The sequence below is a fragment of the Myxine glutinosa genome, chromosome 11, assembly GCF_964187855.1.
Source record: "Myxine glutinosa chromosome 11, kmMyxGlut1.1, whole genome shotgun sequence".
Lineage (NCBI taxonomy): Eukaryota > Metazoa > Chordata > Myxini > Myxiniformes > Myxinidae > Myxine > Myxine glutinosa.
In genome coordinates, this window is record NC_136271.1 from 79,835,523 (window position 1) to 79,860,002 (window position 24,480).

Sequence of the window (24,480 nt, forward strand, 5' to 3'; positions counted from 1 at the left end):
AACCATGTGCTGGAATGACTGCGGCACCATGAGAATGTTAAAGAAGCATGCTGGAGCATCAAGCTGTCTAACGTTTCGCAATGTATTGCTCAATACCAAAGCACGAACTAAGCTACTTGCCTCCTTCCTATTTTCTCGTGTTGCTTGGGTGAGTACGTTGCGCACGCAAATTAACTGTGTTCCAGTGATTTTAACACATCACAATCTTTGATTAGTGTGAAACTACCTTTTTGTTGAGATCCTTCACTTCATTTTGCAGGACGATGGAACTGTGGCTGGAGTGATATACCTGGGCACTGCAGAGGTCTTCTCCTTCTACCAAGCTGTCAGAAAGGGGATCTTAGATCGAGATACTGCACATGCATTGCTGGAAACGCAGATAATTTCTGGTGGACTCGTGGATACACAGACAAATGAGCAACTCACTGTGGAAGAAGCACTCGACAGAGACATCATTGATAAGGTTACGGCAGCCCGTCTTAAGAGGTTCCAAAATACATTGCAGCTCGTTACCACCATGACAGTTCACAAAAACAAGTTTCTGCCTGTATCGGAAGCTGTGGAGGGAAAGGTCATATCGGAGGACACTGGAGCGAAGATATTAGAAGCTAAGATTGTGACCACTGGCTTGTTTCATCCACTCCATCATACAAAATTGTCACTAGAAGAAGCCGCTTATTGTGGCTTGATTCCACAGTCACTTCTTGGAAATCTACGCAGGAGGCTGGCCATAAACTATGAACTGCTGGATCCTATCTCCACCGAGAAGGTATCTCTTTCACACCTTGTAGCGAGGAGTATTATGCATGAGGAAACAGGCCAAAGACTGCTTCCTGTGCAGCAAACATTTGGCGGAATGATCTTGCTCAACTCTGGTCGAAGGGCAAATGTCACCCGAGCTGTCCAGGAAGGTTTGTTAGATGGCCAAACCATGCTGCGTCTTTTGGAATGCCAGCTCTTTGCTGGCGGTATAGTGGATCCACGTTCTGGCCGTCGCGTGACACTTAGCGAGGCAGTGCATCATCGGCTGGTTGAACAAGATGTAGCATGCGCTCTTATTGTAAGACAAATGCGTGCCGGCGGAGTCATAAATCCTGGCAGGAGTGAGCTCCTCGGTTTAGATGTGGCTGTTCGCAAAGGCCTCGTGCCTCCAGCAAGCGCCATAGTTGCACTTGAGGCTTTGCAAACATTCCGTGCCTTAATCTGGCCTGATACTGGCAGAGTTTTGCCAGCATCAGTAGCATTTCTGCAGGATGCCCTCACTGACAAGGAAGCTCTTCAAATTATAGAACACCGATCAAAGATTCGAGGCATATATATTCCTGAAGAAAGTAAAGTGATTTCTCTGGAGGAGTCTGTTCAAGCTGGATTGATGGAGAAGTCCATGTGTTTAGCTTTGCAAACATTTGGAATATCTGACAGCTTGGAGGCACAATATGTGTTCTCCAAGCAAGATTCATTGTGTGATTTGAATGAAGAAATTCCTGAAGAATTGTCTTCCAAGTACAGACAGAGCAGTCAGAAAGACCTGGAGATGATCAGATATGCATTGAGCCATAGCTACATAGATGTCGGATCAGGAAACCGTATTTTGCTTTCTGCTGATGTGGCCAACTTTTCTGGAACATCACACCTTTCTGTCAAAAATGAATTGCCAAGCAACGTAATTCCTACATTGCCCTTCCTTAATTTTCCATCCAAAAGTGATTGCGCTGATGGAAAAATCTGGCTGAATGCAAATCCATTCATAAGCAGCAATGCTCCTCATGCACAAGTTGATAAACAAGCTACAAAATCACTTGTGGAGAACAGAAAGGTTTCACCGGTGATTGAGTGTTCTTCGTTTGATGTGCCATTTGGTACAGGTGATGTTTGTGGAAATGAAGGCAAAGTAAAAGGAGTTTCAGGAAAGACATCTGTTCTCCCTTTTTCGCTGCACATTGAAGAAGATTATGAGGTTGGAGATTTGACAGTAATTGATGACGACTCTTCAGCGTTGCTGGCACAAGCTGCCGAGGTGATTAGTCGCTACTCAAAGTATGTTGCAGCGGGTGCCATTGATGTCAATCCCCCAAATGGAGAAGATCCCTGTCATATGCAAGTGTGCCATCAAAACCCTGCCCTAGAGGATGATGAAACCGGTTTCAAAGGGGAAAGCTGTGAAGCGGGCAAAACCAATATATTTGAGTGTTCTCCGCATAGTGCAGTTAATGACAAGACCGTTTATGGTGCTTATGTGCATGCAGAATCTGCAGCCTGTGAAGCAATGCAAACTTCTGAAAAAGGTCTTCGAATGTGTCATCCCATTGATATGCATGCACGTGGTGACCAGGCTGCTTCTACTGTAGTTGAATCTACTGAAGTTTCAGCTACTGGCTCCAGTGGTGAATTGCAACGATCAGAGCCATTCAAGCAAAACGGTATAGAGGAAAACCATGACGATGTGATGCTTACCAGAGAAGATCCCACATTGAACCTCGTTATGGAAACATCTCCAAGGAGCAACTCCTTGTCCAGTGGTTTCATTGATCAGGAGATTGCTTCACATATGCTGCAGGTTATCGATACAAAGGCCATTGAGGAGGCGGAGATGCAACAGATGCATTACCATCCTGAACAATGTAAGGGCTCAAAGGAAGAAAGGCCATCTAGCTCTCTTGCTGCACTTACATCCTCAAATGAGCCATCCTTGGAAAATCTGCAAACTCAGGAACCTCCATCTTTCAAATGCTCGAGTTTACCAGAGACAGAATTTCCGAATGATCTCAACAGGTCCACCAGGAATAAGGTACATCAACGTCATTACGATGTTTAACATTTTGCTTCTTTTTGATGAAATAAAGCTTCATTATAACAAACTTAAATGAAATAATCATGTAATTCCCTGTCCCTCTTTTTTCTTTTCTTTAAAGGTGAACTTGACAACCAAGCAGGAATCTGAAGTCGCAGGAAATGCTGAAAACAAAACTGATTTAAGCTCTGTAGCTCAACAGGAGGTGCAAACCTTTATTGATGAAATAATAACAAATATACCTAAAAACATTTGGATATGCAGCACTCCAGTACATGGTTAATGTTTGGATGTTATAAATCGTACAGTAAGATCTAAGATCCAAGTTTGGTTGTCTCATGGTAGTATGCTGTGCATGTACATTGCAAACTGAAAGCAATTCCCAAATTCTGCCTTGTATTGGGCCTCTGAAAAATTAACTTTGCACTTGTGTCATGCTTTTGATGGTTACACTAGCCCTTGAGATCATTTGGAGATTATGCATCTTCCCAATAGGATGTGGAGGTACAACAGCAGAAATGCTCCCAGAAAATGTCTCGGCTTGATGAGTGGTTCATGGAAGCTTCCACCCTACTCTCGAAAGACTCTACCAGTTCCGAGGATTTGCAAGATCTTCAACAACGGCAGATTGAACATCAGGTATGGACGTCCAGAATCATTCACATCTTGCCTTTGCAGAAGAGCTGATCTATTGGCACTGCACCCTGAAGACAGACGTCAAACAATTTCATCACGAGACTCAATTGCATTATCATCTTGTGTCTGTTTGTAGAATCTCCACAGCGACGTTGTTGCTCGTGCTTTGGAGACCGAGCAGATGCTGCAGAATATTCAGGAGTTTTTGGATGAAAACAGGGATGCGCTAGATCCTGATTTTGTGGCTGAGATGGAACAGAAGATAGCAGAAACCAGAGCGAGACAGCAGGACCTCCAGAAGCAAGCACAGCACAAGCAGAAGGAGCTGGACGTTGCTGTGGCCTCAGCTATCAAACAAAATACAGAAAAGGTAGATCTCTGCGAAGTAATGCTTTCATTTTCTCGTTGCAGCAGAAACAAATTGAGATATTTGGTTTTCATCAATCTTTGCTTTCGTGTTGCTTTTCATCCATTCTTGTTTCCGTTTGTTGCTCCATCTTCAGCTTGCGGTTGAGGAACAGCAGGAAGAAAACAAGACTCGCATTGAAGAGCTCTTGGGATGGTTGGCAACTTTGGGGAATGGGATGCAGGAGACTAGTTCCCCTGTTAATTTAGAGGAAAGCAACAAGGTTGATGAGATAAGGGTAAGTGTATTACTACCCAACAACTTTAATATCTGCAGGCTACACTGATGTGTTGAGAAATGCTAATAATATATATTTATTTTATCTCCCATTACTCCATCTTTCAGGCCCACCACCAGACATTGCTTTCCAAACAGCACGCCGTCATTATGGCAACACAGCAATGTGAGGCTTTCCTTGAGAGGCATGGTGACACGCTGTCGCAGAGCGAACGCGAAGCTTCCAAACAACGGCTGCACGAACTTCGCGTTGGTTACGAAAATGCCCTGAAATTGGCAGATGGCAAAGTACGGCTTGGGCAGGCCTTGCGTGAGGAAGTGGCCAAGTTTGATGGTGACTGCACCGAGTTTTCCGGTTGGTTAAGCCAGGCCGAGACCCAAGTATCTGAGCTGCAGCATGGTGCTGAAGGCCTTCCCGGTGTTGATAAGGCACTACAAAGGCAGGAGAGCCTCATGGATGAGGTGCTCTCACGCAAAGGCGACCAACGCTTCCTGAGTCGCTCGGCAAAGAAAGTGGCTGAAGCAGAGCACAACTACCGTGAGCTCTGTGTTCATAATGTTGCTCGGCCATCTGGGCCAGATTTCGATTCGGTGGCTGTGAATTCACAGGTGCAAGATCGATTGCAAGAGGTGAACAAGCGATTTGGCAATGTGCAATCTGAGGTGAGACTTTGTGACAGGTGGTGGCGTGTGCCGAACGTGGTGGTGGCATATTTTTTTAAAGATTAAAACGTTTTTCAATGGTAATTAATTTAGCCTTTTTTGTATACTTTATCATGAGTGTCATTCGTTTGCGTTGTTCTCCATTATTTGAACAGTTAATGAAACAGTTTGTATGTTACAGTGCAACAGTGCAAAGACGTGGCTGGAGGATTTGCAGAAGAAGATGGTGGATTATGAGGAGGCAGGCAAAGGTGTTTTACCCTGGCTAAACAAGGCTGAGAATGCATTGAATACGCTGATGTCCACTACGTTGCCTGCGACCGTTGTCGACCTGCAGAAGCAACTGGATGAAACCAAGGTTATGAATCTGACTTTATAAGAACACGTTTTGAATTTTGTGAATGAGCAGAACAATTTTTTTGTTATTATTAGCAGCTGGGTGCTACCTACTGCCTTTTAATGGCGACATTTGTAAGCAAATCCCATTTTTAACTCAACTGGACTACCGTCCAGTTGAGTTCATCACATACTGAACCCTTCGTCGTCGACGTCATCTGTCGTCCGTTAACTTTTCGACGTTAACACTCCAGCGTCCTCAAATATCAACCGATTCTGATCAAACTTAGAATGCTTAACCCTTACCACACAAGGTAGGTTGCTATTGCATTCCAACCCGATCCGTCACAAAATGGCCGCCATAGGCCGCCATATTGTTTTCAGCTCCGAAACGACGTTAAGACTTTAACGTCCACAAATATTTATGGATTTTGATCAAACTCGGTGTGTGAGACTCTTACCACACAAGGTAGGTTGCTATCGCATGTCAATCCGATCCGTCACAAAATGGCCGGCATATTTTTTTCAGCTCTTAAGAATAGCACAATAATTTAGGATGCTGAAACTGAGAAAGAAGTGAACACAACATTTACAGAAATGAAATGTATATATAGAAATTGACAAAAATCTTTTTAATTTCAGGATGCCGAAGCTGAAGAAGAAGAGTGCTACACAACTATATTTCTGCAACATTGTTGCAAAGTGTAACATTGTATCAATTGTAAAACAAGGACAAGTATAAGGATACAAGGACCTTAAAATTATTACACAAGGTTGTTGGCTTTTCATTTCAGTCAAATCTAGTACTGACAACTGACCTACTTTAAAGTTTTCCAGTCAGTTCAGTTGAGTTCTGCTTCCCTTGAAGCTCTAGTTCAGACCAAGGACGCTTATCCCCTCCTCGAATACCATTAGTGGGCCATCCAGATTTTTATGACAATCTGATAGCAACTTTGTGATTCTCTTGCGAATACCTTGGAAGCCTAGAATCCATTTCCACTTCCCTCAGGCATTTTGATTTTTGAAATAAAAATTTGTGTTTGTGTCAAAACCAGGGACCAATTTCAAATTAACAGTTGGATATGCAGGGCACTTTCCAGATTAAATTATCAGGAAAATACCAGTTTATACCGTAAGCATAGCCCGCACCTAAAATATGAACTCCGGCTCAGGATTGGAAATTTCGTAAATACCAAAGCAGTGTTTTTCCAATATATGAAGGGCGCCATTTTGATGGTGTTTTCCCAACTATTTTGCCACTATGGAAGTGTATATTTTTACTTGCTTTTTTCAAGATTTTTCAAGTATATTGGTCGGTTGCATTTGTTATTCTGTCTCTCTGTCTGTTTGTTTGTTTGTCACCGGCCTGCAGGTCACAACTCTAAACCGATCGTCATGAAACTTCACCAAGTTGTAGGGCTCGTCACAATTGAGAAACCTATTGATTTTGAGGTCAAAGGTCATCTGGTGGTCATATTTGTAAAATCGACATTTTAAATCCGATTGACTTGAAAATTGAACAGCATTTGTATATTGAGTCACTAAATTGGAAAACCAACTATTTTTGAGGTCAAAAGGTCAAATCATGGTCAAACTTCCAAAATCATCAATTTTCATCTGAAAAACCATAAATTTTCATCCGATTGACTTGGTATTTTAACAGCATTTGCCCATTGAGTGACTAAATTGGGAAACCAACTATTCTTGAGGTCAAAACGTCAAAGGTTAACTCAAGGTCAAACTTCCAAAATCATCAATTTTCATCTTAAAAACCGCCAATTTTATCCGATTGACTTGAAAATTTAACAACATTTGCATAGAGCCTTACTGAATTGGGAAACCAACTATTTTTGAGGTCCAAAGGTCAAAGGTCAACTCTAGTTCAAACTTCTAAAATCATAAATTTTCATCTAAAAATCGTCACTTTTCATCCTATTGACCCGGGCTTTGATCAAGATCGTCAATTTTGATCTTGATGAAATGGAAAATTTGCTGGATTAATTGCAACCTTTTTTTCGGGGGGGGGGGGGGGTTGGGGTGGGGGGGCGTGGATGTTGCATGTATCGTGCTCTGCATGACGTCTTCTTGTTTATTTGTTTATACAAAAGGTTTTAAAAGCAAACTAATGTATTAAACCGAATGTGTGAAATGTGAAAACTCTATGTGCATTTAACAAACTGGCTTTAATATTTATTTAATCATGCAGAACCTACATGGGGACATTGTCACACACAAGCAATCTGTGGACAGATTGATTTCTACAGGGAATGACATTTTGGCAGTCAAGAGCGAAACTTCTCCAAACCATGAAGATGTCCGAAACAGTTTGGGTATGTGCAGGGCTGGAAAACACGGATCAATCACTTTTGCTGATGAGTATTTATTGTTTTTGGTATTTGCTTGTAAAATGTGTGAAAAGGAAACAACGTTGATTCCTTGGTCATTCTTAACACTTAACTTTACACAATTTTTATACACACTGGAAGGGGTCTTATCTATATCAAGTATGCAATTATGGTTGAATTGTTAACCACTTCTTCACCATTCGCCTATCCACCCTATGTTTTATCCATCCCACTTCTACCCTCTTCGCTCCTTCCATTCAGCCTCAGCTCTCCAAATCCCCTTTTGTCCCCATCTTCCCTGACTCTCTGGCCCTCTTACATCTCCTTTGTCCTTTTATCTTTCACCTGCTTTTCACATTTATCAGTCCCCTATCGGTTTTACCGGAGGGGAGTATAGGTTTGCTCTCTGTCCGTCTCTCTGTCCCACCTGTGATTTTGCAGTTTTTCCCTTACCCTATAACATATTCAACTGAAACTTCATGCGTGGCTTAAATATGGTAAGTTACAGAACGAGTTTGAATTTTGGGGTGTTTCGCCAATTTTTCATGGAGTTATGTGCTTTTTTGACTTGGAAAATATCACATATTAAACATGGGTCAGTTTTCCAGACTTTTTCCCCTTAACCTTTAACATATTGAACTGAAACTTAATACATGACTTTATTATGGTAAGTTACAGAAACTGCAACTTATTCTGGAGCTTTGCATACCTAAAACAATTTGTCCGACTGTATATGGCTCACAATTGCTGAGAGCTTGTAACAAGAACATTCATTGGGACCAGTAGGCGACATGTATTGCAAAGCAATTCTGCCTCTTGTTTATATTAATCTACACCCTTTCTCTGTTGAATGGGTAATACATTGACAGCCCTGAACAGAATGTATCCTTCTAAAACTATTATTTAAGTCTGAACCATTGAACCACCAACAAAAAAGCAGGGGAAGAGTGTACCTTACAAACATAACCTTAAGAAGAGTGAGGATCCCTCATATATGAACATTCAGTTGATTTTGTTCATGCCTCTTCTCTGACAGATGGTATCTCCCAACGTTACAATGCTCTAAACTCAAATGTAGCTCAGCGTGAGGACAAACTCCAGATGATGCTCGAACAGTCTGCAAACATCGAGGAAGGGCTGGAGGAGGCGCTACAGTGGTTGGAAAACATGGAGATGGAGATGGACGATGTGGACTTTCCTCTGATGTCAGAGAATGTGGAGCAAATGATGAGCAAGAATGCAGTGAGTTTATGGGTTATTACGCTGCACACGTGAAGTGAAAAGTGGGGTTCTGCAATTGGACCATGTCCGTCTGTCTGTATTATCAGTACATGATCGAGGAACAACATTTAAATTGAATGTTATATTTTGACCATGAGTCGGAACATGAATATGAAGACAAGTTTCTCGTTTTACGGTACTTTGGCTTTGAATTTGTCCCGAGCACGCAAGCACAGAGAGGAGTGAGATAATAAATTTTACTCTGGTTGCCTTCCTGGCAGTCAAACAAAATTGAAAATCATTCCAAACAGAAAACTTACTGTTTTTTAAGGACGTCACAAAGGACACAAACAACAAACACAAATAACTAATGTAATGTGATAGATAGGGTCATGTAATAGACTGCGGAAAATGTCTGTAATACTGGAATGTATCTATTTATATGACTTTTACAATCTTCATTTTATTTAAATTTCATTATACACTTGAAGACTGGTACACAAATCGTCTGTCATAATACTTTTTAAAATCTCCAGTATTGCAGTATGCACTTCAATGTAATAAACTAGAACGCCACTCAGTAGAGCGCATACTCCCGCCGTGGGTTTAGTTGGAATAATACGTTTTGTTTAACATCCCCTCTCCCCAAAACAATAAATGAAAAAGAAAGTAGGCCCTAACTGTCAGATAATTAATTTTGATATATCTCGGAATTGGAGGAGAAAAACATCATTTACGAATAATAATAAAAGCTTTAATGCAGTAAAACAGAAAAAATCTTTCCCAAAAAAATTTCCAAAAAAAAATCCTGGATCCGGATTAATATCCTGAGCTTCACCAAAAACTAATCAATTCTTCCTTATCCCAAGGGCAATCATCCCACCAACTCTCATCCAAATCCGTTCAGAACTTTTCCAGATATCTTGTTCACAAACACACGAACATACGAATACACACACACACAGACGGACACGATCGAATGCGTTACTCCCTGGCGGGAGTAATAAACCTGAAAATCGCAGAGCCAGAACCAGAATTATTTATTTGGTCTGGGAAGCCCATGCGAGGTTTCGTCTTCTTCAGCCTCTCACAACCCTGGGTGAATATACGATCTTTTTTTTTTAAAGTTGGAATTTTGCCAAATCTGTTTTATTCGTTTGTTAATATACCTCAGCCATTGACAAATCTGGAACTAAGTCTTTATAAGTTCATCAAATACTGACACCGTGAATGACATTCGCTGAGCTAAATCTTGATATCTCTTCTGAGGTAAAAAATAAAAATAAAAACCACAGTTCTAAAGCATTATACGTATCAAACGATACATTTTAATAAACGGGGAAACCTAATACACACTTTGGTGGTTTTAAAATGACAGAATATGTCTTTATTAGAATAAAAAAATGAACATTGAAGACGACGCTGCTAAAAAAAATACACCGCTCTAACGCATAACCACGAGTTTAAACTACATTTACAACAAATATGAAAACTATTTTCATATTACAATGTTAAATATAGAATATATAGAAGATAATGTTAAAAAAAAATGAGCCCTATCTTCCAATGGTAAAAAAATCCTTCAAAAAATTTCTGGATCGGGAATAATATCCTGAGCTTCACCAAAAACTAATCAATTATTCCTTATCCCAAGGGCAATCATCCCAACAACTTTCATCCAAATCCGTTCAGAACTTTTCCAGATATCTTGTTCACAAACACACGAACACACACACACACACACGGACACGAGTGAATGCATTACTCCCTGGCGGGAGTAATAAAGGTTCAATGGTGTGGTGTATATGAGGGTGTTCTTCGGCACTGCTTCTGGACTACTTCAATAGCACTAAACTTCAGGGTTTTTTAAACTATCGTAAAAATCACTTTTATTAAAATTAAAGTACAGTATTGTATGTACTGCACTTGAACACTGTGTGGGCTATCATGTTCTATGATGTCTTGTTGTTATTATTTATTCTCAAGATGCATCGATTTGACTTTTAAGAAAAAACAAATATTCTGCCAAATATTGCCGTGCTGACTGCCTGACTCCACATCTGAATATACACTTTATAGCGGCTTTTGGTGGTCCCAAAATGGCCTTCAAGGTTAACGTGTAGTAGCTGAAAACCTTGCTCAGATTGCCAAGTACCTACACCCAAAATCTGTGGCCTTTAGGTGCTACGGTTCACCCGTGAAAGAATAACGTACAAACACATAAACACTTGAAATTATTTATAAGACTACTTCAGAATTATAACAATGTGTAATTTTCATTTTACGACTTTTAAGAAATCGTGCTTTGTTAAACAAAATGTGAATAGACCATTAATTCCTGGGTCTCTGTTGTTCAAACTGCAATGCTTTTGTGCTTCCTTCTGATCATTTTGCACAAGGCTGGTTTTGCAGAACGACAGTTATTTGGTCACCTGTCTTACAAGGAACTTTCTGTTCTTTAATAATGATATGCGTTCCCTGACAAGGAACTTCGACGCAGGAGGAGGACATTCGGCCCATCAAAGTCTGCGCTATTATTACCTATGGTTGTTTGTTATGCTCTATCTTTTTAAATGCTGAGCATCACACACTGAAGCAGCACGTACCATGTTTAAAATTTTTGGTATGACTCAGTGGGGTTCGAACTACTGCCCTCCCAAACTCAGAGTGGATACTCTATCTATCCACTCTATCCATGAGGGCTGAAATAAATAATGAAGCCGTTTGGGTGTGTTAAGCAAGACGATGAAATAGTCTTCAATTGTGTGTGCCTGTCTCTTTTAGGCCCTAGGAAAAGATTTGGAGAGGAGACGAAACCAGTTGGTATCCATGCGAAATAATATTGAGAACTTGGCAACAACTGCTGATCCCAAGACTGTGGAAATCTTGAGGCAGAAGCTCCGTCAGGCCGAAGAAAAGTTGAACTTGATGGATTCTAATTTTGATGCACGGAATGAGACACTAAGCGTGGTGGTTAAAAAGTTGGCCATTGTAGAAAAGTCGACAAGGAAACTTGAGTCTGTGCTAGGGCCTGACGGTGAACTAATATTGCCTCTGGATGGATCGACAGTTATCGATTATAATTCTCATGATAAGGTGAGAAATGGCACACCTTAAAAAGACCTTAAAAGACCTGGCCATTTGAATATTGCATGTCAATTGTCTTGAGGCAATATTTATTTTGTTGCAGGTGCTGGAGGAGCTCAAACGGCTCGCAGAGGAACTCTCCGCATTGGAACCTTCTCCTGCGAGGGACCAGATGCTGGCAAAGGTTAACAGAAAAGTTCAAGACATTGAGAAACTGCAAAGGAGACTCAAAGAAAGGTATATCAGCTGCTTTCTGAATTACCCAAAGGTGATCTACTCTCAATGCAAGTAGTAGTAATAGAATGTTGGTTCTGAGAAAACCACTCAACAGACACTCGGTGATGCTTGTCGCTCACTCACGTCAGCTCCCTGTCGAGGTTTTATCCCACAACCAACATTCCATTAGTGTGTGTGTGTGTGTGTGTGTGTGTGTGTGTGTGTGTGTGTGTGTGTGTGTGTGTGTGTGTGTGTGTGTGTGTGTGTGTGTGTGTGTGTCTGTGTGTCTGTGTCTGTGTGTGTGTGTGTGTGTGTGTGTGTGTGTGTGTCTGTGTATGTGTGTTCCATTTCCATCCGTCCATCTGTCGAGGAGACACACCATACTCTAACCTCATTATTGTGTATCTTACTGCCATCTTTACATTAATCTCAAAGAGAGAACCAATGAATATCTGTTTATGTTCTATTTTAGGGAATAGCTTAATTTTCTTATGACACTCATCACCATCAAGAATATTGACAATTACAATATGTTGGAACTTGGTTCTTGGTTTAAATATCATTGTTTAGTAGAGATGAAATGATAAACTCCCTCAATGTTCTGCTCTGAGATCCTCCAAAGCCACATTTCATTTTTCACAAACCACGCCCACTTTTCATAAGCCACACCCACTTTTACCTTTGTTCCACTTGACTACGCCTACTTTGATAAGCCCCGCCTACTTTTACACAATTTTCCGTTAAGTCCTACCCAACAAGGCTTGCCCGGGAAAGCCTGGGAAAATTTCCCAGGGAATTTCCAAAGGAAACCACATCCACTAATGGTATGTAAAGGATTAGAACACAGGCTGAATTTGAACCGTCGTCCGGTGGACCTTGGCCCGCTGGCAGGCCGTGCAGTATGGTGCATCTCTCTCTCTCTCTCTCACTCTCATTCTCTCTCTCATTCTCTCTCTCATTCTCTCTCTCTCTCTCTCTCTCTCTCTCTCTCTCTCTCTCCCTCTCTCACTCTCACTCTCACTCTCTCACACACACAAGTAGTAATAGTGAAGGAGCTATGCTCCAACGTGAGTCGGAAGGATTGACGCGACCAAAGACGGAAATTCGTCCGAGTTGCTTTATTGCACGTATCAAACTCGGGTACTCTGAAAAGCCCGTTTATCGGGCAGCAATATATATACACATTATGCCGGAGCGTTTGCCCGGGAAAAGCGAGACCGGGCATGCCCGGGCGTCAAGGGCGAGTGCTGGAAAGGCGAGAGCGGGCATGTCCGGGCGTCCTGGGCGAGCCCTGGAAAGGCGAGAGCGGGCATGCCCGGGCGTCCTGGGCGAGCCCTGGAAAGGCGAGAGCGGGCATGCCCGGGCGTCCTGGGCGAGCCCTGGAAAGGCGAGAGCGGGCATGCCCGGGCGTCCTGGGCGAGCCCTGGAAAGGCAAGAGCGGGCATGCCCGGGTGTCCTGGGCGAGCCCTGGAAAGACGAGTCTGGGCATGCCCGGGAAAGACCAGGGACTGGTAGCGTCGGGCACGAACTCGCCCGGGACGCGGAGCGGCTGGCCGTAGACGAGCTCGGCGGTGGACGCCTGGAGGTCCTCCTTGGGGGCCGTGCGGAGGCCCAAAAGGACCCACGGCAGCCGGTCAGCCCAACCGTCGTCCTGAAGGCCGGCCATGAGCGCGGCCTTCATGGAGCGGTGAAAACGCTCGCACAACCCATTGGCTTGGGGGTGGTAGGCCGTGGTACGGTGGAGCTGGACTCCCAGGTTGCGGGCGACCGCGCCCCACAGCTCGGAGGTGAACTGTGGACCGAAGAGATGTCTGCCGGTGCGCCGAAACGGGCGACCCAGGTGGCGATGAAAGCCTATGCCATGTCGGCGGTGGTGGTGGAAATGAGGGGAATGGCCTCCGGCCACCTGGTGGTCCTGTGCACCATGGTGAGCAGGTGTGTGAAACCCCGCGAAGGGGGAAGGGGGCCAACCAGGTCCACGTTGACGTGGTCGAAACACCATTCAGGCACGGTGAAAGGTGCCAGCGGGGCCTGGGTGTGGCGGTGGACCTTGGCCCGCTGGCAGGCCGTGCAGGTGTTGGCCCAGTCGCGGACGTCCCGTCGAAGGCCGCGCCAGACGAAACGCGCCGACACCAGCTTCTGAGAAGCTTTCCGGCCCGGGTGAGAAAGGCCATGGATGGAGGCGAAGATGCGGCGCTGCCAGGTAACGGGCACGATGGGGCGAGGCTGGCCTTGGGAGACGTCGCAGAGCAGGACAGTGTCCGCGAAGGGGATGTCGGCCAGGCGGAGGCCCGTGTCCGCCGCCCGGAGGGCCTGCACCGCGGTGTCGGTCGTTTGGTCGGCCGCCATGAGCGCGAAGTCCACGCCGAGGTGGACCGCGTTCGCGCTGGCCCGAGAAAGACAGTCGGCCACGGCGTTGTCTTTGCCGGCGACGTGCCGGATGTCCGTGGTAAATTCCGACACGGCGGAAAGGTGGCGCTGCTGGCGGGCCGACCACGGCTCCGTGACTTTGGCCATTGCGTAAACCAATGGCTTGTGGTCGACGAAAGCCGTGAACGGGTGGCCCTCCAGGAGGTGGCAGAAATGGCGAACGGCCAGGAATAGACCGAGGAGCTCGTGGTCAAACGTGCTGTATTTTAACTCGTTCGGCCGGAGTTGCCGGCTGAAAAAAGCGAGTGGCTGCCAAACCCCGTTCACCCATTATTCATGGACGGCGCCCACCGCGTAGTTGGAGGCGTCCGTAGTGAGGGCGATGGGAGCGTTGAGCACAGGGTGAGCTAGCAGTGTTGCGTTGGCGAGGGCCCGCTTCGCGCTCGTGGATGCCGCGTCCATGGCCGTGGACCAGACGATGTCATGCTTGGCGGGCTTGCCCCGGAGGGCTTCGTAAAGAGGCCGCATGAGCTGAGCAGCGCGGGGCACGAATCGGTGATAAAAATTCACCATGCCGAGGAACTCTTGCAGGGCCTTGATGGAGCGGGGACGCAGGAACTTGGTGATGGCCTCAACCTTGGTCGGCAGCGGTACGGCCCCGGTCTTGGTGATGCGGTGGCCCAAAAAGTCAACGGTCGTCGTGCCGAAGTGGCATTTGGCTGGGTTGACAATTACGCCATGCTCGCTGAGGCGTCCGAACAGCGTTCGGAGGTGGAGGAGGTGCTCGGCTCGGGACGTGCTGGTGACGAGGATGTTGTCCAGATAGACGAAAAGAAATGGCAGGTCGCGCAGCACGCCGTCCATCAAGCGTTGGAACGCCTGGGCCGCGTTCTTGAGGCCAAATGGCATCCTCAAAAATTCGAACAGGCCAAACGGCGTGATGACGGCCGTCTTTGGGACGTCGGCCGGCCTCACAGGTACCTGGTGGTATTCCCGTATCAGGTCAATTTTTGAAAAAATAACCCGTCCCGCCAAACGGGCGGAAAAGTTTTGGATGTGCGGGATCGGATACCTGTCGGGGGTGGTAGCGTCGTTGAGGTGGCGGTAGTCGCCACACGGGCGCCATCCGCCCCCCGGCTTTGGCACGATGTGCAGTGGTGAGGCCCACGCGCTATCGGAGCACCGCACGATGCCGAGGCGCTAAAATGCGTCGAACTCGGCTTTGGCCACGGCGAGCTTGGCCGGGTCGAGGCGGCGGGCTCTGGCGTAGACCGGTGGGCCCGTAGTGGGTATGTGGTGCTCGATCCCATGTCGCACTGCGACGGCCGAAAACGTCGGCCGCGTGAGGGCCGGGAATTCCGCGAGCAGGCGAGCGAACTCGTTCGCCGTCGGGAGGGCGCATACCAGTTCGGTGGGCGCGGAGCTGCTCATCGTACATGCCAGGGAGCTGAAGGTCTCGGCGTTGACAAGGCGACGCCGTTTGACGTCGACCAGCAGCCCGTGCAAGCAGAGGAAGTCAGCGCCCAGCAAAGCCATGGGGACGCTTGCGGTCACAAAGGTCCACTGAAAGCGCTGGCTGCCGAAGTAGAGGGTAACGTTGCGCGGGCCGAAGGTGCGTATGGCCGATCCATTAGCAGCGACCAAGGAGGGGCCGCAAACGGCGTTCTGCCTGTCCTGCTCGGAGGCGGGTATGACGCTCAGTTGGGCACCGGTGTCACAAAGGAAACGCCGCCCGGACGCTTTGTCCTTAATAAAAAGCAAGTTGCCCGAGTGGCCGGTGCTCATGGCTGGTAATGAACGCCGGCCCGGCCATTTCCCGACTTGTCGAAAGTGCACGGGGGTCGGCATGTCCGAGCCTTGTGCCCGAACCTGGCATGGTAATGACACCACGCCTGGTCAGGTGGAGGCCCCGGCCGTCGTGTTGGAAGTGGTCGGCGCGGCGTGGCGGCCGCCAGTTGCACCGGCAGTTCGGCCTCCAACCGCACAGGGCGCTCGGGCGTCACCTCGGACGGCGGCAGGCTCCAGGTAGCCGCTCCGATGTGCTGGCCTGCTGAGGAGATCTTGTCGGCTTCCCTGGCGAGGGCGCGGGGATCCGTGATCGACGTGCCTGCCAGGGCGAGGCGTACCTGGTTAGGCAGCTGGCGGAGGAACAGCTCTCGGAACAGAAAATCCGGAGAGTGCTCGCCGAGCAACGAGAGCATGTAGTCCATTCGCTCGGATGGGCGCGTGTCGCCGAGCTCGGGCAGGTCGAGCAGGCGTCGTGCGCGTTCCGCCGGTGAGAGGGCGAAAGCGTCGAGGAGGAGCGTCTTGATCGCGCCATACTTGTCAGCGGCTGGCGGGCGCTCGAGGAGGCTCAGGGCGTGGGCCGTGGTGGCGGAGCCGAGCGCTGCTACCACATGGTGGAAGCGGGTGTCGTCGGCGGTGATGCCTCGCAGGGCGAACTGGGAGTCCGCCTGGGTGAACCAAACAGCCGCGTGAGCCTCCCAGAAGGTAGGCAGTTTAAGGGCAACTGCCGTGTCCATGTTCGGGGTCACCAATGAAGGAGCTATGCTCCAACGCGAGTCGGAAGGATTGACGCGACCAACGATGGAAATTCGTCCGAGTTGCTTTATTGCACGTATCAAACTCGGGTACTCTGAAAAGCCCGTTTATCGGGCAGCAATATATATACACATTATGCCGGAGCGTTTCCCCGGGAAAAGCGAGACCGGGCATGCCCAGGCGTCAAGGGCGAGTCCTGGAAAGGCGAGTCTGGACCTGTCCGGGCATCCTGGGCGAGCCCTGGAAAGGCGAGGGCGGGCATGCCCGGGCGTCCTGGGCGAGCCCTGGAAAGGCGAGAGCGGGCATGCCCGGGCGTCCTGGGCGAGCCCTGGAAAGGCGAGAGCGGGCATGCCCGGGCGTCCTGGGGGAACCCTGGAAAGGTGAGAGCGGGCATGCCCGGGCATCCTGGGCGAGCCCTGGAAAGGCGAGAGCGGGCATGCCCGGGTGTCCTGGGCGAGCCCTGGAAAGACGAGACCGGGAGGCTCGGGCGAGCCCGGGAACAGCGAGTCCGGGCATGCCCGGGAGAAGCGCGTCTGGGCCTGTCCGGGCGGCCTGGACGAGCCCGGCATGGTGATTGCTCCCTGGCCGCGTCCTTGGTAGGTGCAAGGCGATTGTGTACACCCAGCGGTAACCGCTACAATATAATGTTTATTGTGAGATAAAAGCTCGACAGGGAGCGAACCTAAGTGAGTGACATTGAGCGACGGCGAGTGTCTGCTGAGTTGTTGTCTCACTACCAATATTCTATTCCTACTATCAGTGCTTTGCGTAATATACAGTAATCTTCTGAATTTAGTATGTGAAGGTTGCACATCACTGAAACAGATTGAAGGTGTAAGACTTGTTCGTATTCTAGCCAGTGTGCTGTGAATGTTTACAGATACTTGCGAGGTTGCTGTCTGGACTATTGTGTTGTCATCCAATCGTTGATCTATAATAGTTTTGATCGTGGTGGTGGTAATATTTCCTGGTAATATCTACAATGAAGACCTTTGATGTGTTTTGATCCATACTGTTCCACCCACTACACCCCCTTCCCCCAACCTCCCCCCCCCCCCCCCCGGCCTTAGGGAGGCTCAGGTAGCCTCTTGTCAGAAGCGTGTGGATGAGTTCCGCACCATGGTGGAGTCTTTGAAACAGTGGCTCTCGGTTACAGAGAATAGGGTGCCTGTGGACAGTCAAGCAGGTTCCGAGGCTTTGCAGGAACACCGGCAGTTAGTTGCGGTAAGATTGATTTACATTCAATGTCTGTATTGCATTGTTGTCCACATGTCTATCAGGCAGTCAAATGCAAATGTTTTGCTTTCTCATTGCACTCTCTCTTTTGTGTTTTACACTTTCAGATTTAAATATGAAGGAACATTATGAAAATCACAATGCTAGTCACTTTATTCTTGTGGAGTTGGTGATCTTGTCACAGTTAGTGAGTGCATTGTCGATTGTGCTTGTGCTGAAGGAGCCGAGGCTCCCACGTCGATCGGAAGAATGGACGCGACAAAAAGCTAGAATTCATCTGAGTTGCTTTAATGAAATCAAACACTCAGGCACTCTGAAAAACCGTTTATCAGTCAGCAATATATATCTATTCCGCCAGGGGGTTTGCCCAGGCCCGGCGCCAGGGGGCGTGGCCCAGCGTCCTGGCTGCGGCCTGGCAAGTTGAGCGCGGGCCTGGGCGTCCTGGACGAGCCCGGCATGGTGATCGCTCCGCGTCCTTGATAGGTGCAAGGCGATTGTGAAAACTCAGCGGCAGCCGCTACACACGTCCCCCCAGAATCGAGTTGCACCGGCAGGGTCAATTTGAGGGGGGTCCTGATGACCCGGCCGAAGCGACCCCTGGCGGGTCGTGGGAGGGGGTCCGGTGAGGTGGTGGGCGGTCGAGTGGGGGGCACCGTGGACGGGGGACGGCCTCGCCGCGGCGGAAGGGCCACCCGTGGTGGGTGGTCGACGTCCACGTGCGCCGGCTTGAGGCGGTCCACAGCAATCCGGTCCGACCTGCCGCCGATGTCGATGACGAACGACTTGTCGTCCCGTCGCAGCACCCGGAAGGGCCCGTCGTACGGCGGCTGGAGTGGCCACCGATGTGCGTCGTGACGCACAAAAACATACTCCGCTGTGCGGAGTGCTGGGGGGACGTAGGACTGGGGGTCACCGTGGTGGGATGTTGGCACGGGGGCAAACCGTCGGGCGGCCTCCTGGAGGTCCGAGCGCTGGTGAGCTGCGGACCAGGGACTGGTAGCGTCGGGCACAAATTCGCCCGGGACGCGTAGCACCTGGCCATAGACAAGCTCGGCGGTGGATGCCTGGAGGTCCTCCTTGGGGGCCGTGCGAAGGCCCAAAAGGACCCACGGCAGCCGGTCGGCCCACCCGACGTCTTGAAGGCCGGCCATGAGCGCGGCCTTCATGGAGCGGTGGAATCGCTCGCACAACCCGTTTGCTTGGGGGTGGTAGGCCGTAGTACGGTGGAGCTTGATCCCCAGGTTGCGGGCGACCGCGCCCCACAGCTCGGAGGTGAACTGTGGACCGCGGTCTGACGAGATGTCCGCCGGTGCGCCGAAGCGGGCGACCCAGGTGGCGATGAAAGCCTGCGCCACGTCGGCGGTGGTGGTGGAGACGAGGGGAACGGCCTCCGGCCACCTGGTGGTCCTGTCCACCATGGTGAGCAGGTGTGTGAACCCCCGTGACGGGGGGAGGGGGCCCACCAGATCCACGTTGACGTGGTCGAAACGTCGTTCGGGCACGGTGAAAGGTGCCAGCGGGGCCTGGGTGTGTCGGTGGACCTTGGCCCGTTGGCAGGCCGTGCAGGCGCTGGTCCAATCGCGGACGTCCCGACGAAGGCCGTGCCAGACGAAACGCGCCGACACCAGCTTCTGGGAAGCTTTCCGGCCCGGGTGGGAAAGGCCGTGGAGGGAGGCGAAGATGCGGCGTTGCCAGGCGACGGGCACGATGGGGCGAGGCTGGCCTTGGGAGACGTCGCAGAGCAGGACAGTGTCCGCGCAGGGGATGTCGGCCAGGCGGAGGCCCGTGTCCGCCGCCCGGAGGGCTTGCACCGTGGTGTCGGTGGTTTGGTCCGCCGCCATAAGCGCAAAATCCACGCCCAGGTGGACCGCGTTCGCGCTGGCCCGGGAAAGACAGTCGGCCACGGCGTTGTTTTTGCCGGCGACGTGCCGGATGTCCGTGGTAAACTCCGACACGGCGGCGAGGTGGCGCTGTTGGCGGGCCGACCATGGCTCCGTGACCTTGGCCATGGCGTAAACCAACGGCTTGTGGTCGACGAACGCCGTGAAAGGTCGGCCCTCCAGGAGGTGGCGGAAATGGCGGACGGCCAGGTGTAGACCGAGGAGCTCCCGGTCAAACGTGCTGTATTTGAGCTCGTTCGGCCGGAGCTGCCGGCTGAAAAAAGCGAGTGGCTGCCAAACCCCGTTCACCCATTGCTCATGTACGGCGCCCACCGCGTAGTCGGAGGCATCCGTGGTGAGGGCGATGGGAGCGTTGAGCACCGGGTGAGCGAGCAGTGTTGCGTCGGCGAGGGCCCGCTTTGAGCCTTGGAAGGCCGCATCCATTGCTGCGGACCAGGCGATGTCGTGCTTGGCCGGCATGCCCCGGAGGGCTTCGTAGAAGGGCCGCATGAGCTGAGCAGCGCGGGGCACGAAGTGGTGATAAAAATTCACCATTCCCAGGAATTCCTGCAGGGCCTTTATGGTGCGGGGACGCGGGAACGTGGTGATGGCCTCGACCTTGGTTGGCAGCGGCACGGCCCCGTTCTTGGTGATGTGATGGCCCAAAAAATCAACGGCCGTCGTGCCGAAGTGGCATTTGGCCGGGTTGACGATGAGGCCGTGCTCGCTGAGGCGCTCGAACAGCGTCCGGAGGTGGAGGAGGTGCTCGGCCCGGGACGTGCTGGCGACGAGGATGTCGTCCAGGTAAACGAAAAGGAACGGCAGGTCACGCAGCACGCCGTCCATCAAGCGCTGGAACGCCTGAGCCGCGTTCTTGAGACCAAACGGCATCCGCAAGAATTCGAATAAGCCGAACGGCGTGATGACTGCCGTTTTAGGGACGTCGGCCGCCCTGACAGGTACCTGGTGATATCCCCGTATGAGGTCAATTTTCGAAAAAATGACCCGTCCCGCCAGACGGGTGGAGAAGTCTTGGATATGCGGGATCGGGTACCTGTCGGGGGTGGTAGCGTCATTGAGACGGCGGTAGTCGCCACACGGGCGCCATCCACCCCCCGGCTTTGGCACGATGTGCAGTGGCGAGGCCCACGCGCTATCGGAGCGCCGCACGATGCCGAGGTGCTCCAACGCGTCGAATTCGGCCTTCGCTACGGCGAGCTTGGCTGGGTCGAGGCGGCGGGCCCTGGCGTAGACCGGCGGGCCCGTGGTTGGTATGTGGTGCTCGATCCCATGCCGTACTGCGACGGCCGAAAACGTCGGCCGCGTGAGGGCCGGGAACTCCGTGAGCAGGCGAGCAAACTCGTTCGCCGCCCGGACTGCGCATGCCAGCTCGGTCGGCGCGGAGGTGCTCAATGTGCATACCAGGGAGCTGAAGGTTTCAGCGTTGATTAAACGACGCCGTTGGACGTCCACCAGCAGTCCGTGTGCGCAGAGGAAGTCGGCGCCTAGCAGAGCCACGGGCACGTTGGCGGTTACAAACGTCCAAGCAAAGCGTTGGCCGCCGAAGCAGAGGGTGACGTTGCGCGGGCCGAAGGTGCGGATAGTCGATCCGTTGGCCGCAACTAAGGAGGGGCCGCAAACCGCGGATTGCCTGTCCTGGTCAGAGGCGGGTATGACGCTCAGTTGGGCGCCGGTGTCGCACAGGAAGCGCCGTCCGGACGCTTTATCCGTGATGAACAGTAAGTTGCCCGTGTGGCCGGCGCTCATGGCTGGTAATGAACGCCGGCCCGGCCGTTTCCCGGCCTGTCGAAGGTGCACGGGGGTCGGCATGTCCGGGCCTTCTGTCCGAACCTGGCATGATAGTAACACCACGCTTGGTCAGGTGGAGGCCTCGGTCGTCGTGCCGGAGGTGGTCGGCTCGGTAGAGCGGCCGCCAATGGCGTCGGCAGTTCGGCCGTCGACCGTGCCGGGTGCTCGGGCGCCCTGGGTGTTGCGTCGGACGGCGGTGGGTCCCATGTCGCCGCTACGATGCGCTGTCCTGCGGCGGAGATCTTGTCGGCTTCTCTGGCAAGGGCCCGGGGATCTGTGATCGTCGTGCTTGCCAGGGCGAGGCGTACCGGGTTAGGCAGCTGACGGAAGAACAGCTCCCGGAACAGGAATGCCGGAGAGTGCTCGCCGAGCAGTGAAAGCATGTAGTCCATGCGCTCGGAAGGGCGCGTGTCGCCGAGCTCAGGCAGATCGAGCAGGCGCCGTGCGCGTTCCGCCGATGGGAGGGCGAAAGCATCGAGGAGCAGCTTCTTAATCGCGCCGTATTTGTCAGCGGCTGGCGGGCTTTCGAGGAGGCTCAGGGCGCGGGCCGCGGTAACCGACCCGAGCGCAGCTACCACATGGTGGAAGCGGGTGTCGTCGGCCGTGATGCCTCGCAGGGCGAACAGGGACTCCGCCTGTGCGAACCAAACCGCCGCGTGAGCCTCCCAGAAGGTAGGCAGTTTAAGGGCGACTGCCGTGTCCATGTCGATAGGTCACCAATGAAGGAGCCGGGGCTCCCACGTCGATCGGAAGAATGGACGCGACAAAAAGCTAGAATTCATCTGAGTTGCTTTAATGAAATCAAACACTCAGGCACTCTGAAAAACCGTTTATCAGTCAGCAATATATATCTATTCCGCCAGGGGGTTTGCCCAGGCCCGGCGCCAGGGGGCGTGGCCCAGCGTCCTGGCTGCGGCCTGGCAAGTTGAGCGCGGGCCTGGGCGTCCTGGACGAGCCCGGCATGGTGATCGCTCCGCGTCCTTGATAGGTGCAAGGCGATTGTGAAAACTCAGCGGCAGCCGCTACAGTGCCATCATTTTTGTAGTATTGTTAGAGGTGGTTCATACTTGAAGCATGTTAGCAGAAATTATTAGCTATAACTGTAATGTATTAAAAATGTCAACATTGAGCCAAATTGAACTGAAAAATTGGAGCCGAACCAAACAAATCAATAAATAACTGGAAATATACCTGCTGAAGACGAAGTATAAATTTCTTAAGAAACAATTTTTGCCATTAAAGTTTGACTAACAATTCAGCCCTATAATTTGTTTATTATTATAGCAATCGAGGATGTCTTCCTTTGCTGCTCGTCACACATTTGGAATGACTGCATGCACTTCTTTATTTTAACCTTGTTCCGTTGCCTGTTTTTGTAGTCTTTATTAACGGAGTGGGAATTGAAGGGAGCATTGGTGAATGACATGAAAGAACACACCAAGGAGATGGAGGAACTGCTCATATCTGTGTTGGTCCCCGGGCCAATGGCAAATTCTCCCTTGGACTCTGGTAGGTTTGCAATCCATTTTTCACAATGTTGTTCTATTCTTAATCAAGCTAATTGGACAACTTGACATTGCCAAATTGCAATGTCATCTCGGGTGAGATACTTGTGGGTAACGTTGCAGGTGGAATTTATTGCTTGCATTTGAATGAATGATACATATATATATATATACAGTGCATTCAGAAAGTATTCAGACCCCTTCACTTTTTTCACATTTTGTAATGTTGCAGCCTTCTGCTGAAATCGTTTAAATTCATTTTTTCCCTCATCATGTGTCATGTGTCTTTCACTGATATGAGGAGACGCTTCCGTCTGGCCACTCTGCCATAAAGCCCAGATCGGTGGAGTTGTTGCAGTGATGGTTGTCCTTCTGGAAGTTTCTCCAATCTCCACACAGGATCTCTGGAGCTCAGCTAGAGTGACCATCGGGTTCTTGGTCACCTCTCTTACCAAGGCCCTTCTCCCCCGATTGCTCAGTTTGGCCGGGCGGCCAGCTCGAGGAAGAGTCCTGGTTGTTCCAAACTTCTTCCATTTAAGAATTATGGAGGCCACTGTGCTCTTGGGAACCTTCAATGCAGCAGAAATTTTTTGTAGGCTTCCCCAAATCTGTGCCTGGACACAATCCTGTCTCTGAGCTCTGCAGGCAGTTCCTTCGACCTCGTGGCTTGGTTTTTGCTCTGATATGTATTGTCAGCTGTGATACCTTATATAGACAGGTGTGTGCCTTTCCAAATCGTGTCCAATCAATTGAATTTACCACAGGTGGACTCCAATCAAGGTGTAGAAACATCTCAAAGATGATCAAGAGAAATGGGAGGCACCTGAGCTAAATTTCAAGTGTCATAGCAAAGGGTCTGAATACTTATGTCAATGTGATATTTCTTTTTTTTTCTTTTTAATAAATTTGCAAAACTTTCTAAAATCCTGTTTTCTCTTTGTCATGATGGGGTATTGAGTGTAGATTGATGAGGGAAAAAATGAATTTAAACGATTTCAGCAAAAGGCTGCAACATAACAAAATGTGAAAAAGGTGAAGGGGTCTGAATACTTTCTGAATGCACTGTATATAGGCTATGAGCCAAGGGGGTTGGTCGGTACCATACAGATGGAGTAAGGCTCATTGTGATTTTTAGCAAGATATATGTCCCTAGATATGAAAAAAAAGTGATAGCAGTGTATAACCCTCGGCCATCTCTGTG

The 24,480-nt window shown here is 49.9% G+C and overlaps 1 protein-coding gene across 1 annotated transcript in view; it reads left to right on the top strand.

Annotated features, from left to right (window-relative positions):
- LOC137411853 (microtubule-actin cross-linking factor 1) overlaps nucleotides 1–24,480 on the top strand; it is a 237,442-nt gene that overhangs the window by 120,241 nt on the left and 92,721 nt on the right. The window contains exons 32-44 of the mRNA XM_078786818.1: nucleotides 260–2,788; nucleotides 2,913–2,996; nucleotides 3,287–3,430; nucleotides 3,564–3,797; nucleotides 3,931–4,071; nucleotides 4,179–4,733; nucleotides 4,915–5,091; nucleotides 7,276–7,399; nucleotides 8,451–8,656; nucleotides 11,420–11,731; nucleotides 11,826–11,959; nucleotides 17,920–18,073; nucleotides 23,154–23,283. Of these exons, the coding sequence (XP_078642944.1) occupies nucleotides 260–2,788; nucleotides 2,913–2,996; nucleotides 3,287–3,430; nucleotides 3,564–3,797; nucleotides 3,931–4,071; nucleotides 4,179–4,733; nucleotides 4,915–5,091; nucleotides 7,276–7,399; nucleotides 8,451–8,656; nucleotides 11,420–11,731; nucleotides 11,826–11,959; nucleotides 17,920–18,073; nucleotides 23,154–23,283 (4,924 nt within the window). The remainder of the gene's footprint in view (nucleotides 1–259; nucleotides 2,789–2,912; nucleotides 2,997–3,286; nucleotides 3,431–3,563; nucleotides 3,798–3,930; nucleotides 4,072–4,178; nucleotides 4,734–4,914; nucleotides 5,092–7,275; nucleotides 7,400–8,450; nucleotides 8,657–11,419; nucleotides 11,732–11,825; nucleotides 11,960–17,919; nucleotides 18,074–23,153; nucleotides 23,284–24,480) is intronic.